At 49.7% G+C, this 15,358-nt stretch overlaps 1 protein-coding gene across 1 annotated transcript in view; it reads left to right on the top strand.

Moving 5' to 3' along the window:
* The first annotated feature begins 9,392 nt into the window (after positions 1–9,392).
* LOC125943110 (uncharacterized) overlaps positions 9,393–15,358 on the top strand; it is a 492,224-nt gene continuing 486,258 nt past the window's right edge. Inside the window, exon 1 of the mRNA XM_049661505.1 lies at positions 9,393–11,645. Within this exon, the coding sequence (XP_049517462.1) occupies positions 9,872–10,810 (939 nt within the window). The 5' untranslated portion in view covers positions 9,393–9,871 and the 3' untranslated portion in view covers positions 10,811–11,645. The remainder of the gene's footprint in view (positions 11,646–15,358) is intronic.

The raw sequence follows: 15,358 nt of genomic DNA, 5'->3' as shown, positions 1-15,358 counted from the left end.
TTATCTTACAACGCCAAGCTAGAATTCCTATGGAGTAAATTGTAGTGTTTAATAATAATAACGTCGTTTGTTAGTTATCGCTTGATTTGTTTTCCACTACAAGGATAACTCCAAATGCTGTAAAGCTGCAGGGAGCTTGTTTTACTGCCTGTAGCGCGTTGGGTAAATTGTTGCTCGTCATAATTCGTAGGATAACAGCAATGTCGACGGCGCAGCCGAAGAACCGTTTTATGGACCCGTGTCTGCCATCCGGATGTGTTAGAAGTTTTGGTCCGCTTACATGAAGTGACGTTAAAGTGTAGAGACACCAAATAAGTTCGAAATGTAGGCAGCGTCCCCAATGCTTCGTTATCAGGCCAGAACGCTTTTCGCAACCCTGCCAGCACGCTCTAGTGTACAAGATTAAAAACCCCATCGCAGATCTTTGCTAATGCGAGAAACTGGCACATTAGGTGATACAAAGTTGTGTAAATCAGTTCTTACTACTACTACTACTAGAACTATTATTATTGTTATTATTATTATTATTACTAAAATAGCGGCAGTACTAAACGCCACATCTTGACGTTTCTCTCTGCCCAGGAACCACAAGGGAATAGGGACAAGTAGCATGCATCGTCCAGCCCAGCTCGTATCGTGGTCCAAGAGTGATAACCGCAAGACTTTCACACGGCGGTATCAAGCCTGCACAAGTAAGACCCCCCATCGACTAGCCAGGGCACCAAAAGGCTACTGTTCGTCTCAGCGTTGCCTTTACAGGTCCGGACTGATTCCCAGCCTTCTGGAGTCGGCGGCATTTCTTTTCCACTGCCAGACGTTTGTCTCTGCCTAGGTGAGCTAAGGCTCTTAATTGCACTGTTTGCTTTCTACGTGCCACCGAGTGCCATAGACGGTTTTGCATTTTGCGTATTACGGTTTGTGTATCTTCTTGTAGCTGCGCTATGCCATCGCCGTCCTTTTCAGATTGATCTGATCACATTCCTGATGAAGGCCGTTTCATGTGTTGCAAAGAATGTCAAAAAGCCCTTTCATTTGGGCTTATCGTGTTCTGGAATTTCAGAATCAACGTTTATCGCGATGGTGCGACTAAACGTGACGTATGGAGGTGTCGTCACTGTCGACAAAGAAAAAACCTTCCCGCGGCTCCTAACTCGTCTACTACTGATGAACTTGAAGATCTGGAAAGCCAGATAGGAGCTGTAAATCAAGAACTCGACGGGCTCTCTTCACTTAAACTTGATCTTAATTCACTGCTACCACTTCCTGCTAAAATCAATCAACTTTTGCCGTTGGCATCAAATGTCGACAAGCTCCAGTCTTCCATGAGCGAGATACAGAATTCTATTAAATTCATGTCATCTAAACATAACGAATTTCTCGTTAGGATAGAAGCAAGTGAAAAAGAAATAAAAGAAGGCAACTCGGAGGTTTCGGCTCTCACGCTCAAAGGGCAGGAGCAGGAGACTGGGATCCAAGCTTTGAAAGCTGAAATGAACAAACAAGCGCAGTACAGTCGCCGTCCAAGTTTGGAAATTCACGGCCTTCCTGCTACACGTGATCAGAACTTGCGATCTGTTGCGGCGGATCCTGCCAGAGAATTGAGCATCAGAGACTTCGACAGCTCATGCATTCTTGCCATCCATCGATTCTCGAGCAAAAAAAGAATAAATTCTAGTAGTTCTGGTCAAATTTGCCTCTGTATCCGTGAAGGAAACTTGGATGGCCTGTCATCATGAACTGAAGAACTTATGCGAATCAGATGATGATCCCAGGCTTTTTTCAATGATAACAACATCAGCAAACAAGGAACTGTTCTGGCTTTCCAGGAAGAAGGGGAAGGAAAATAATTATAAATATTCCAACGGCATGAGCCAAGCAAGGAGATGAGGAGGAAGACGTTAGCTGGCGCAGCCTAAGAAAAAGGCTTCGAGAAATTCCACTGGCTAAATTAGGGATAATCTTAACATCAGAAATAATACTAACGTTCGGTGCGTCAGTAATGGGCTTCAGCCACAGGAATGTGTTTGATGCCGTTTGTGCTTTTATGCAATAAACTAAACGTATCAAATTTTAAATGATCACTTGTATATTGATTTGTTTTCTCTTTTTTTCATATTTTGCCCTTTCTTTTTGCATATGTACATCATCAAAATATTACTTAAAAGTTCAGGCAGCGAATTCTTGGCCAATCCCCCAGTGCGGGTACGAGCCAAAGTGTGAGGCAATAATCATCATCACCTATGGACGCCATGTTTACTTCACCATCAACCTCATCCTTTAAATAAAGCCAGTTCAACCTTAACCGTTACAGGTTTGTGGTGGAGGTACCGGGTACTTTGACGAAGGCGACGGAGCAGCTGCAGCAATTGCCACGCCGAAACCGAAGCCTCGTTCGACTGCCTCCGACACCACTGGAGATCCCGATGTCCCACAGCGGCGACCAACAGCCTTCTCTGGCTGCTCCAATGTGAACAACCGGCGCCGGGATGCATCAGATGGAGACCCGTTCTTTCTCAGGGACATTCGGCGAGGACGTGGAGGAATGGCTCACCCACAACAATCGTGTGAGCAAGTACAACGGCTGGAACTACACGGCTCAGCTCGACAATGTCATTCTGTTCCTCACAGACACTGCGCCAGTGTGGTTCGAGAACCATTAAGATACCTTCACAACGTGGGACAGCTTTGTTACTGACCTCAGAGAGTGCTTTGGTGATTCCACCACGAAAAGGAAGCGGGCGGAGCAGACATTAGAGCACTGCACGGGCCGATTTTTGTGGCCCGGGCCCGGCTCGGGCCCGTTTTTACATTGGGCGGCCCGCCCGAGCCCGATCAAAACTTGTATGGCGAGACCCGGGCCCGGCCCGGGCCCGGAAATAATCTACGTTACCCGCCCGGCCCGGCCCGCCACCCCTTTACCTTAAGCCCGAGCCCGGCCCGAGCCCGACTCGAAACCGGCCCGAACCCGGCCCGAGACCGAAAAGTACATGTTTTTCAGAGTTGAGAAGCCCGAGAATAACTCGCAGAAAGCCCGAGCCCGGCCCGGGCCCGCGTCAAAAAACCCGAGCCCGGCCCGGGCCCGGGTCAAAAAGCACATGCCGTGCCCGAGCCCGGCCCGAGCCCGTGAAAAAACTCGTCTACCCGGCCCGGCCCGGCCCACGGGCCGGGCCGGGCCCGGGTTTTCGGGTAAGCCCGAGCCCGTGCAGTGCTCTAGCAGACATTGCTTCAGCGCGCTCAAGTTCCAGGTGAGACCTGTACTACGTACATAGAGGCCATCCTGAAGCTTTGTAAAACGGTCAATCCTCGAATGTCGGAAGACGACAAAGTTGGACACCGTCTCAAAGGCATAGCCGGGGATTTACGATTACTTAATCAGAAAGGAGGGTCTCGCCTCGGTTGCCGACCTCATCAAGCATTGCCGCACATTTGAGGCCTTGAAACTGCACCGTATCAGGCCAAAGTCCAGGAGGTTAGCGAATGTCACAACGGTTGCAAGCGTTGATGACAACTACAGTTTTTAATTGCACCTTGTGGCAATTATAAGGCAAATTGTCCGCGAAGAATTTGAACGACACACCAAAGGGGGGGATGTCGAACAGCTTGGTTGTGCTCCAACCAACCTCAAGAACATTCATCTGATGGGCCCGCATTGTCTGCCAGGCCAGGCGCTGCAGACTGTCGAGTCAAGCAGCTGCGATGGCACCGATGTTCCTTTACCGACGTCATAACGCACGATCAATGCACTCGTCGAGCTACCACCATGAATCGGCATTCGGAAGATTGCGTTTATTATTGGCAGCGTCCCAGGCTTGACCCCGAGGCTTACAACGTCGGTCGCGCATCGCCTATGTGTTACAACTGTGGCGCCTTAGGACACATTGTTCGTTTATTGTCGCCGGCGCTAACAGACAACAACATATGGCCTGCCACAAGCTTGGCCTAATTTTGAACGTGACAGTTATGACGGCCGACAGACCCTGACACTGCCAACACCACAGGCGCGCCACCCCGGAATATCTTCCACCAGTATGGCAGAAGGAATGGACCTCCAGCTACAGACCGCAGCCTCACGCCCCCAACCAGTCGCCAACGCCGTTCACCGTCACCACGGCGACGTTCTGCGTCACCACCACCGTCGGGAAACTAGCCGGTGCGGCCGATGGAGGTAAGGTTGCCGGACAGTCTAAGTCTCTGCGAAATACTACTCTGCCTATTATGATGGTGAAGAACAAAGTGCGTGTGTTAATTGATAGGGTACCTGCAACAGCATTAGTGGATACTGGGGCTACCGTTTCCGTCATGAGTGTGACTTTCAAAGAAAGGCTGGGTCGGAAAGTTATGTTGCCGTGCAATGATGGTGTGACGTTTCGTGATGTCAGTGGAGAGTGCCTTATTCCCCTTGGTATTTGTGCTGCAAGTGTTTTATTCGGAGGAGCTTGGTATTTGTGCTGCAAGTGTTTTATTCGGAGGAGACCCGCCCTGGTTGTTCAGTGGCTATGGTGTTGGGCTGCCGAGCACGAGGGCACGGGATCGAATCCCGGCCACGGCGGCTGCATTTCAATGGGGGCGAAATGCGAAAACACCCGTGTACTTAGATTTAGGTACACGTTAAATAACCCCAGGTGGTCCAAATTTACGGAGTCCCGCACTACGGCGTGCCTCATAATCAGATCGTGGTTTTGGCACGTAAACCCCCATAATTTTTTTTTGTTTTATTCGGAGGAGAAGATCTTCAAACAAAATTTATCGTACCACCACGGTGCATTCATGCTGCGATTCTCGGGAGTGACTTTCTTCAGGATTGTGGTGCTTCCGTTAACTGTGGCACAGGCGAAATTGCATTGAATAGCACGCTTCTGGCCACCCTTGCCGACACATCTTTCCTATAGAGAAAAACTATTGTGTTGTTTCGAACAATTTGGGGCTACCACCTTGGTCGCTGTCACGTGTCCCTGTCAATGTCGCTGCTACCTACTTTTCATCGTTTGACGCGCAAGTCCAGCCACTTACGTCGATCTGCGCGAAGACAGGTGTGCAGCCGTCAGCAAGCTTAACACGAACGCTCCGCAGCGTGGCCTGGACCGACTTGGATTGACGCCAGCGCCGCGAAGTGTTGTGACAGCACTGGTATCTCGGTATGTTGGCGGCGCTGACGATAGCTGGAGCGCAGCTCGATTTGACTGTTGGACGTACAGTCAACCACAAAAGTTTGCGGACCACGCGAGCGCGTGCCAGACTGCCTATCCGCGCCACCTAGCGGTACGCCACCTAGCGGCGACAGGGGCGCTCTCCCGGATATGAGCCCTCTTGGTACTCGCCTGCCTGTTAATTTTTTATTCCCGTGCATGACATTGTTAGTTCGTTGTGTTGACGCAGAGTGCTGTCTGCGATAAGACCGCCACATATCTGGCTTGATAGCAGTATCGGAGCAATCACTGCAACCTTTGTCGACTGGTGTGCCAGTGGGTAGATAAGTTTCACGAAGCACTGCGACGATTTTTTTACGCGACGTTTACTGGCGCACTTTGGTTGGCAGCATCTTGGTCCAATGAGTGTTGCTGCTTCTGCGTCTTGAGAGAAAGGGTAGGGAGGTGTTTCACTGTCATCAAAAATAAAGAAAAAGCGGATGAATAGAAAATTTTCTTTCACACATAGGCGCATTTTCGCATCAGTCGCTGAAAACGTAGTAGACTTGCTTCAGGCCACGTGGTGATTGCCTATTTGGAAAGATGCCGCTGCGTGTTCCACTTGACGAAAGAAGGCACATTGTGCGTTTATTTATAGAGGGAATACCTCAGCGCGAAATCTGCCGCCGAACCAACAGGAGCCGGACTGCCGTGAATAGGATTATTCAAGCTTTCCGCGACGATGACAGATTCACAGATATGGAGCGCAGTGGGCGTCCAAGGGCCACGACTGAGGAAGAGGACCGCCTGATTACGGCCGCCATCGTGGCTGATCCTTTTCAAAGTGCAGAGGATATCCGAGAAGCGCTCTCGCTCACGGTATCGTCTGAGACTGTAAGAAGAAGGCTGAGTGAGCTTGGCCTGCAGTCTTTCGTAGCAGCACAGAAGCCCTGCCTCTCAGACAGCCAGCTACAAGAACGACTCATGTTCGCTACAGCAATGAAAGATTGGACAACAGAGAAATGAGGCGATGTCATCTTTAGCGACGAGTCAACTTTTTCCACGCGCTGGGACCAACGGAAGCGGGTTTGGCGTCCACTAAACTGCAGGTGTGTTTACAGTGTATTGGCAGTTAATTCACGAAGCTAATTCTGCATCACAACATGTTTCACGTAAAATGAGCTTTTGGACATTACGAGATTTTTCTGTAGTGGTATTATGTTGAAAACATTAACGATTGTTTCATAGTACTACTTACTCTGAAGCTAATTAAAAGCTGCCAGTGGGTCTTTCAGTACTATCTAATGATGTTTGCACGTTAAATTTCTATTGCAACTCTATAACAGCATTATAAAGTTCATACGCAAGAGGAATCACAACATTTTTAGACGCGCCGCTGGAACCCAATTGTATGCTATTTCTTGCAGATATCTGCCTAATTACACACAGAGTGTTATATCCAGTGGACGGTGTTCCGTGAGCGTGTGGGGAGCAATCAGCAAAGATGGCCTTGGTCCCCTTGTGCGTCTGGAAGGGCCCTTCACTGCGTCACGGTACTGCGACGTCATCACTAGACACCTCGTTCCGTATGCGCTGGACGGTCCCTTCAGCGACGGCTGCTATTTTTTTCAACACCACCGCAGCCCGATCCATAAAGCACGTATCGTCCAGTCATTGCTAGAAGAACATGCTGTTTGCCAGCTTGAGTGGCCTCCATGTGGCGCCGACTTGAATCCCATAGAAAATGTCTGGGGCATGTTGAAGAAACGGCTGTCCACACGAGCCAACCGCGGCCGCACGGCCGATACGCTGTGGCAAGCGATCGCACAAGAATGGGAAAGCCTGCGCGGTCGACCGGAGATTACTGAATCTTTGTACGAGTCGATGCCCACACGCATCAATAAGGTGCTAGAAAACGGCGGACATTTCACTTCCTACTAGATTATTGAGAGACCTATGTTTCATGACACTTCTGTAAATGTCTTGTGAATAAATTCATCCCCTTCAGACACGAATTATGATGCACTGTCTGCAAATGCGTAAAATGCGCATGGCATCATTTCAAGACGCTCACTATTACATTCCAAGAAAGAAGACGAAGCAATGTGCTGTTTTGTGCGAGTTTCAGTAAAAAAAATAATTAGCGTATAACTCATTATCTAATTATTCTGAAATCCGTCAGCTTCAATGCTTGCATAAAAAGAATCAACTATTAGGCCCGAAACGCATGCATACTTGCTTTTTCGGTTGTATTCGTGTCGACCGGAGAAAAAAAATACTCTTGACGTTGGTCTTGGAACGCGGCACGTCGAACGATTGTCTAACATGGTAGTGTCTCCAGCAAAGTGATCATCTGCAGCAATACGCAGGACAGTGAAGTTAACTGACCGCTAGTTGTCCCATCAGGAAGCGGACACGAATGTGCACACTGAGTTTTAGGTCATTTGAAGAAACACGTGGCGTGGGACGCGCCTCCGAAGTTCGAGTCCCCAAACGAGGACGCCGTGTCGCAAAGGGTTATAAAAAGAGTCATCGCACCCGATTATTTCTTATTTTTCTAAATGTAACCACTATAGCAGCGCGGTGGTTCGGGCTTTGCGCAGCAAAACCTGGGCGCAGGCGATCAAATCCCGGCCGCTACTGTCACTTAGCGATGGGGCAGGAACGGAAAAATTCTGCCTACTGACTAAGCATCTGTGTCCCATGGCTGCCTCACCGCTCACTCACGCACTCACGAAAAAAAAACAGCGTGGCTACGCGAAAATAGAACTGATAACAGCCGAAGAATACGCTGTCTGATTATGTCACAAAAGAGCGCGTAATCAAAGCGCGCGCCGAGTGTCGCGCAAGCCAGCGAAAGAACACGCCGGTCCCGCGGCAACTTCAACAGAGGGGGAGAGCGCATACGCCTCAAGCAACCACGCTAACAACGGCGCCGAAACGTCTGGAACGAGGTTCGACGAAGCGACGTTAACCGGAGAGAGAGAGAAAGCACACGCGCGCGCCGAGACTCCTTCTCACCCGGCGAGCCGAGAGAGATAACAACAGCGTGAGCGTGCGTGAACAGCATGAGTCATCATCACCCCCCCTCGAGAATGTTCCGAAAGCAGCGGTCGAAGGTACGAGAAAAGAGTAGAAGCTTCCCAAGCTTTGGCCGTGCTACGGAATCACAACTCCGATCGAATGTTCGAGAAGGACCGTCGACGGCTATATAAACGCCGTGCGAGCATTGTCAGTTAGGAATCCAGGAGTCCAGTGAGGAATTCAAGAGTTGAGTCCGCACCGTGAAGTGATGTAACGTGAAGACCAAGCGTCTGCGGAAGAAGGGGATTCCCCGGCAAGCTAGTCAACGAGTTCATCGAGCGTCTGCATTTCCGGAAGAAGTTCCTTCTTCGAGATTTGCTCCCAAGTTACGCCGAGATCGTCTGACTCCAAGACCAACCAGCACGGTGAATACGATTGGACACTTAGTGTTCCTATTTATTTTGTACTTTACGTGTTGGACTCGTGTGCTTGTCGTTATTTTCTGTGATTGTTAATACCCATCTGATTTGTATTGTGTTGTGTCTAGCCTAAGTGTGCAAGTTTGTGTGTAACTGCCTTGTATGAAGAATATATTTTGTTGAGTTTTGACAACTCTGGGCTCTGACTCGGTCTTTGGACAGCAACCGGCGTTCGCTGGCGCACCAGAGGGCCCACTCTTAATTGTCCTTGCTTTCGTGGGATTATTTTCGGAAGCTGATAATTCGGCTTTGGAATTTAGTCCGGCGTCTGCGCCTCGTTCACCGGGGTCTGTGACAATATTTCTGGCGTCCACGACAGGACCTTTCTGGTGCAAATTGTGTGTCCATAGTAGGGAGAAAGAGCCTAGGGTCGTTTACATTGCTATTGTAAACGATTTTGAGTGTTGCACCACGTTTTGCTAACTTGTGTGCAGAGAGCAGTTCGATTGTTGAAATCTAGGCAGATATTTTTTGCACGCGGCTAGATTTTTGAAGGGCATTATGGATCTCGAGAAATTAGTTGCCCTTGGTGAGAAGATGGGTCTTTCCGGAGCGGAACTACGGAAGTGGGTTAGTCAGAAGGAAAAAGAAGCTGTAGAAAGAGAGAAGCTAGCGGCCGAACGGGCCAAAGAGAAAAGAGAAGCTGAAATAGCTGAGAGAGAAAGACAGAGACAGCATGAGTTAGAACTCGAACGACTTCGATTGCAGCAGCGTACAGACGCTCCCGCCCAGGCAAGAGTCGATAACACTGAAAGGGAAGAAACTAGCTTCCGTCTGAACCCAAGCAAACTGCTTGTGGCATTCGATGAAAGAAAAGATGATCTGGATGCCTATTTGCATAGATTTGAGACAGTTGCTAAAAGCCAGAATTGGCCAGAGGATCAATGGGCCACTGCATTGAGTACGTGTTTGAGCGGTGAAGCACTTAGTGTGTACGGTAGGCTGACGCCAACCGATGCCTCTAATTATGGAAGGGTGAAGGCTGCTTTACTGAAAAGATTTAGGTTCACCGTAGAAGGCTTCCGAGATAAGTTTAGGACTGGAAAGCCCGCCGATGGCGAGACTGCCACGCAATTTGCCGCGCGGCTCAGTCACTATTTTGATAGGTGGACTGAACTTTCAGAAACTGCACAGGAGTACGGTGCACTTAGAGAGCTTCTGATCAAGGAGCAATTCCTCATCAGTTGCCACCCGAGCCTGTCACTCTATCTGAAAGAAAGGAAAGCTAAAACGCTTCAAGATATGTTGGAATTGGCAGACCAATTTTTGGAAGCACAGGGAGGCACCAATCTCTCCAAGATCAGAAAAGAGGAGCCAGGGGACGCAAAGAAACCGGCATCCGATGAAAGGAGAAACCCTCCGAAGCCTGTTCCGAGGTGTTATCTCTGTAACCGACTGGGCCATCATGCTAGCAGTTGTCGGACCAACTTTACGCGCCCCAACGAGGTTAAATGTTTTAAATGTGGGCGAACGGGGCACAAAGCCGATTCATGTCGCAACGGAGTGAAGGAAACTCCCCAAGCATCCTGTGTGTATGCCCCGCCAAAACATCAAGAAGACATAAACGACGGCTTTGTAGAACTTCGAGACGGAAAAAGAATTCCGGTCGTTAATGCGGTGATGACCCAACGCCCCGAATTTCCCGATAAGGTAATGCCCGTACTTGCCGGAAAATTGGGAGACAAACAAATCACGGTGTTACGAGATTCCGGCACCAGCACAGTGATCGTGCGAAGGGACTTAGTACAAGACGAGGAGCTCACGGGCGAAACCACTTTAGTTTGCCTAGTCGATGGTACGGCTAGGAAGCTTCCTGAAGCCAAGATTGAGGTCGATACCCCCTATTACAGTGGGAAAGTCACTGCGCTTTGCATGGACCACCCACTGTACGACCTAATCATAGGAAACGTCGAGGGAGTTCGCGCCCCAGACGATCCGAAACCTTTGGAAGAAGAGCCGAAGACCGAACCCTCGACGATTGAAGAGGCACGCGGAAAACCATCAGCCTCTGACGAAAACACCGCGGCAGCTGTCACCCGAGCTCAAGCAAAGGCTCAGGCAAAACCGTCCCAGCTCCCTTCCAGACCCAATTCCGAAAATAAACCGACCGGGACCCATAACCACGCGAAACACTACTATAGAAAGACCAAGGACAGAAAATTTAAATTTAAGAGCCGTTGACGATTATCCGTGGTGCAAAGCGTTTTGATTGAGTGCACCGAGTGTTTGTTTATGTATCATGTTTATGTTTATGTATTTGTTTGTGTTCTGTAAACTACCCTGTCAGTTTTGTATACTTGTTGCACATGTTATATTTCAAATGATTGTCTTGTTATGAGAGATGTATTATTGTGTAATATAAGTGTACCAGTTATACGAGCGATGTGTTATTGTGCAGTCCACGCGTACTTTTGTGACTTGTGTTTGTATTCGATGTATCGCAAGTGATGTGTGAATTGTGGTGGACTGATTTATGGACTTACGGACTCGTGTGTAGTGGACTTTTGTGCGCGCTTCTTTTGTGTTTCTTTGAATATTATTGCATAATATTCTTAAAGTGGGGGGCAGTGTCACAAAAGAGCGCGTAATCAAAGCGCGCGCCGAGTGTCGCGCAAGCCAGCGAAAGAACACGCCGGTCCCGCGGCAACTTCAACAGAGGGGGAGAGCGCATACGCCTCAAGCAACCACGCTAACAACGGCGCCGAAACGTCTGGAACGAGGTTCGACGAAGCGACGTTAACCGGAGAGAGAGAGAAAGCACACGCGCGCGCCGAGACTCCTTCTCACCCGGCGAGCCGAGAGAGATAACAACAGCGTGAGCGTGCGTGAACAGCATGAGTCATCATCACCCCCCCTCGAGAATGTTCCGAAAGCAGCGGTCGAAGGTACGAGAAAAGAGTAGAAGCTTCCCAAGCTTTGGCCGTGCTACGGAATCACAACTCCGATCGAATGTTCGAGAAGGACCGTCGACGGCTATATAAACGCCGTGCGAGCATTGTCAGTTAGGAATCCAGGAGTCCAGTGAGGAATTCAAGAGTTGAGTCCGCACCGTGAAGTGATGTAACGTGAAGACCAAGCGTCTGCGGAAGAAGGGGATTCCCCGGCAAGCTAGTCAACGAGTTCATCGAGCGTCTGCATTTCCGGAAGAAGTTCCTTCTTCGAGATTTGCTCCCAAGTTACGCCGAGATCGTCTGACTCCAAGACCAACCAGCACGGTGAATACGATTGGACACTTAGTGTTCCTATTTATTTTGTACTTTACGTGTTGGACTCTTGTGCTTGTCGTTATTTTCTGTGATTGTTAATACCCATCTGATTTGTATTGTGTTGTGTCTAGCCTAAGTGTGCAAGTTTGTGTGTAACTGCCTTGTATGAAGAATATATTTTGTTGAGTTTTGACAACTCTGGGCTCTGACTCGGTCTTTGGACAGCAACCGGCGTTCGCTGGCGCACCAGAGGGCCCACTCTTAATTGTCCTTGCTTTCGTGGGATTATTTTCGGAAGCTGATAATTCGGCTTTGGAATTTAGTCCGGCGTCTGCGCCTCGTTCACCGGGGTCTGTGACAGATTACTTGTACTGATATTCTGCTCTCAAAATATAAGCAAGTAGCCCTGGCTAACAAAGAGCGCGTCACGTTGAAAGAGATAGGTAGAAAATATTTGCGCGCAGTGCGAAAATAGACAGGCCATAGATTTAAGGAGGGATGCGTCTTCAACGTAGCGCTGCTGTCGATCGCTGGTGACGTAGCGGAAGTGTCGCGAAGAGGCTCTTGGCCACGCGCTCGCGTGGTCCGCAAACTTTTGTGGTTGACTGGACCTTTCGCTTGTGTCTAACCGGCGGGGAGAATGCGCTCACTTGCCTGGTCCGTTTCGCCACGTTTCACTCGTGGCTGCGGTCTCACGCGCGTCCAGAAAAGACGTTGCGGTTTGCTTATCTCGGCAGAGCAAACTGCCGCACGCCATTGTATATATATATATATATATATATATATATATATATATATATACAGAAGTGAAAGCGCGCGCTATCATCGTCCAAACGGAGATACAGGAGAGAGAGAAGCGGCGTTGTTCAAAGGATGGCGGTACTTTTCCGAAGGTATAGGGGGTTTAGCTGCTGCCGTTGCCAGAACGCTCTATGGGCGCAGCCGCTTACATTTCCTGGCGTTGTTAGCAGAAATGAGTGACCAGTTATTTTCTTCACTTGACAGAAATCTTGTATCTTGTGCACATTTCTAAGGCGATTGCGTTAAGGCACGGCCGCTGGATAAAAAAAAAAAATGTGGTTGATCCCTCTTATATAGGAATCGGTATAGAACACGAAAGTGAAACGTGTCTTCACAGAAGTAGTGTAATGTTTATTGCACATTGATATATAATGTCTATTGGTGTTTTGTGGCTAAAGCGCCCTTAGGCGTTGATGCACCCACGCTGACGCCTGGTGGCACGTCTCCTCCATCACGACTACCAACGTCGATGACCATGAGCAACCGTCGTGCATATGGAAGCTGCACTACGCTGCACACGCTAGCACAACGCGAAAGACGAAGCACGTAACTGACACACTAATACAACGCGCAAGACAAAGCACGTAACTGAATCGTCACCGAGTCAAATCAGCGCGTACAGCGCGTCGTAATTGCAGCCTCCGCGATCAACTTCAGAAACATTTTCAGAGCTAATTGCGGAGGCCACGCTCCGCTGTGCTGAGTACGGTGAACGCCACTACCAACGCCACCTAGGTGGCGTTCGTAGTGCTTCTTGATGCCAGCGTCCCTTCGAATGCTGGCATCGAGGCGTCGTAGTGCTGAGACCACCGAAGCGTTCACTGTCGGTGCGCGTTAGTGTCATAATGCAGTACTTCTCTTTTCTGCTCGTAGGCGGCGGCACCGCCCCGAGCAAGAGCGCGGGTACACGGAGGAGTGTTAGATATATAAGGCGCGTCTGTGTAGCTCTCTGCAAATGCGTTTGTGGCGCAATGGGTTAAACGCTCGGCGATCTATCGTCGCGGACCGAGAGGTCGTGGGTTCGATTTCGAAATTTTGCATGTTTGTGGAACTTTTTCTTCTGGTTTCTTTCTTTGTATTATGTTCTATGACGTATTTCCGTGACGGAAATACGTCAGTGAAGTCTTGGTGGACCCCGGCATAAAACACTTTCGTGTTAAAAAAAGGTGCGGCCTGCCGCGTCGGGCGCGTTGCAATGGGAGCGAATGTGACAGCCGTAGTTGCATTGTGGGCTGCTTGGCTGGGCCGAACGGCGCTAGTCATAGGCGATGGAACTGGCTGTCGGATGGCACGCGCGACGGCGTTCCAAGCGCGTTCCTGACGCATTTGCTATGCCGATGCCAGACAACAGCCCCCGACGTGTGGCGCCGCGGCGGATCACACCGTTTTCGATGAACGCGGCAGGCCGCACCTTTTTTGTATCCAGCGCCCTTTTTTTATCCAGCGGCCGTGGTTAAGGGCCCCGTGTCACCGAAAATCCGGCGTTGGCGTCAGCGAGGATGTCAGCGTCCGTGGCGAAGGAAATCATCCCCAACCACACCGAACCCCGACCGCGCAGGCCTTCCGCGTGGCGCAACGTGTTAGTGAAGGAGAAAATCATCCCGAATCGCCCCGAACGCGCAGGCCCTCCACGTGGCGCAAGGTGATAGTGAACAAAAATTGAATTTTTCACAGTGAAATCCGTCAGAAAAAATGGTAAAGTACGACCTAACCACAACATACACGCATGGTGGCGTCGGATTGTAATTTGAATGTACGAGAAAACATAATTCTGTTACCAGGAGACTGAAACACAAACCCCTTTTCCAGTATTTCTACCATGGCAACAGCGGTGCGCTCGGATAGGTTAGTCGGGATATTCATATCCAGATGGAGCTCGCATCCTCGGCAGGTCAAATTGCGACTTCGCCTGCCTAATGCGTTTTGGACACGCGCGTGCGTAGCGGCAATAGCAAACAATTAATAAAATAAAAAAGGTGTTAGGGCCTTCACTGTTGTAATTGCATGAAACGTGCCTGTGCTGCTTATCTGTCCCTTTTCCGTTCAGTGCCCAGACTATGCGCGCGCATCCTTTGTTAGCGCTGTTGCCTTTAAAAGCACGGCGACCAAGCTGTGTTGTGTCATGTGTTGTACTGCCTCCAGATGGATTAAACGGCTTTTCCCCATCTGCGTCTTCCTTCATAACATTGGCGACGAGGATGGGATAAGGCGACACAGAAGCTATGGCTACCACCTTAGGAAAACTGCCGGAATTCTGCCCGGACACAGGTAACATCGACGTCTACCTAGAAAGGTTCGAGCTGTTTGCCAAAGCAAACGAAATCGACACCGGGAAGAAGCTCGAAGTCTTCTTGACCGTCCTAAGAGAGAAGGCCTTTGTGACACTGCGTAGCTTATTGCTGCCGAAAAGGATTACCGAGGTTAAGTACGAAGATGCCACGAAAGTGCTGCAACAGCACTATGCTCCAAAGCGGTCTGTGGTCACCGAGCGATACCACTTCTACCGACGGAACCAGGAGTCAAGTGAAACTATCGCACAGTTTCTCGTGGAATTGAAGAGGCTCGCCGCGACATGCTCTTTTGGAACTTTCCTACAAGAAGCTCTACGGGACCGCCTAATTGCTGGATTACGGAGCGACACCATCCAATGCCGTCTTCTCGCGTTGCCCGACGACGAGGTCACATGGGACCGGGTCTGCAAGGTATCCACCGTCAGGAAGCT

Source organism: Dermacentor silvarum, chromosome 2, assembly GCF_013339745.2.
Source record: "Dermacentor silvarum isolate Dsil-2018 chromosome 2, BIME_Dsil_1.4, whole genome shotgun sequence".
NCBI classification, from domain to species: Eukaryota; Metazoa; Arthropoda; class Arachnida; order Ixodida; family Ixodidae; genus Dermacentor; species Dermacentor silvarum.
This window is presented reverse-complemented; position numbering and strand designations above follow the sequence as displayed.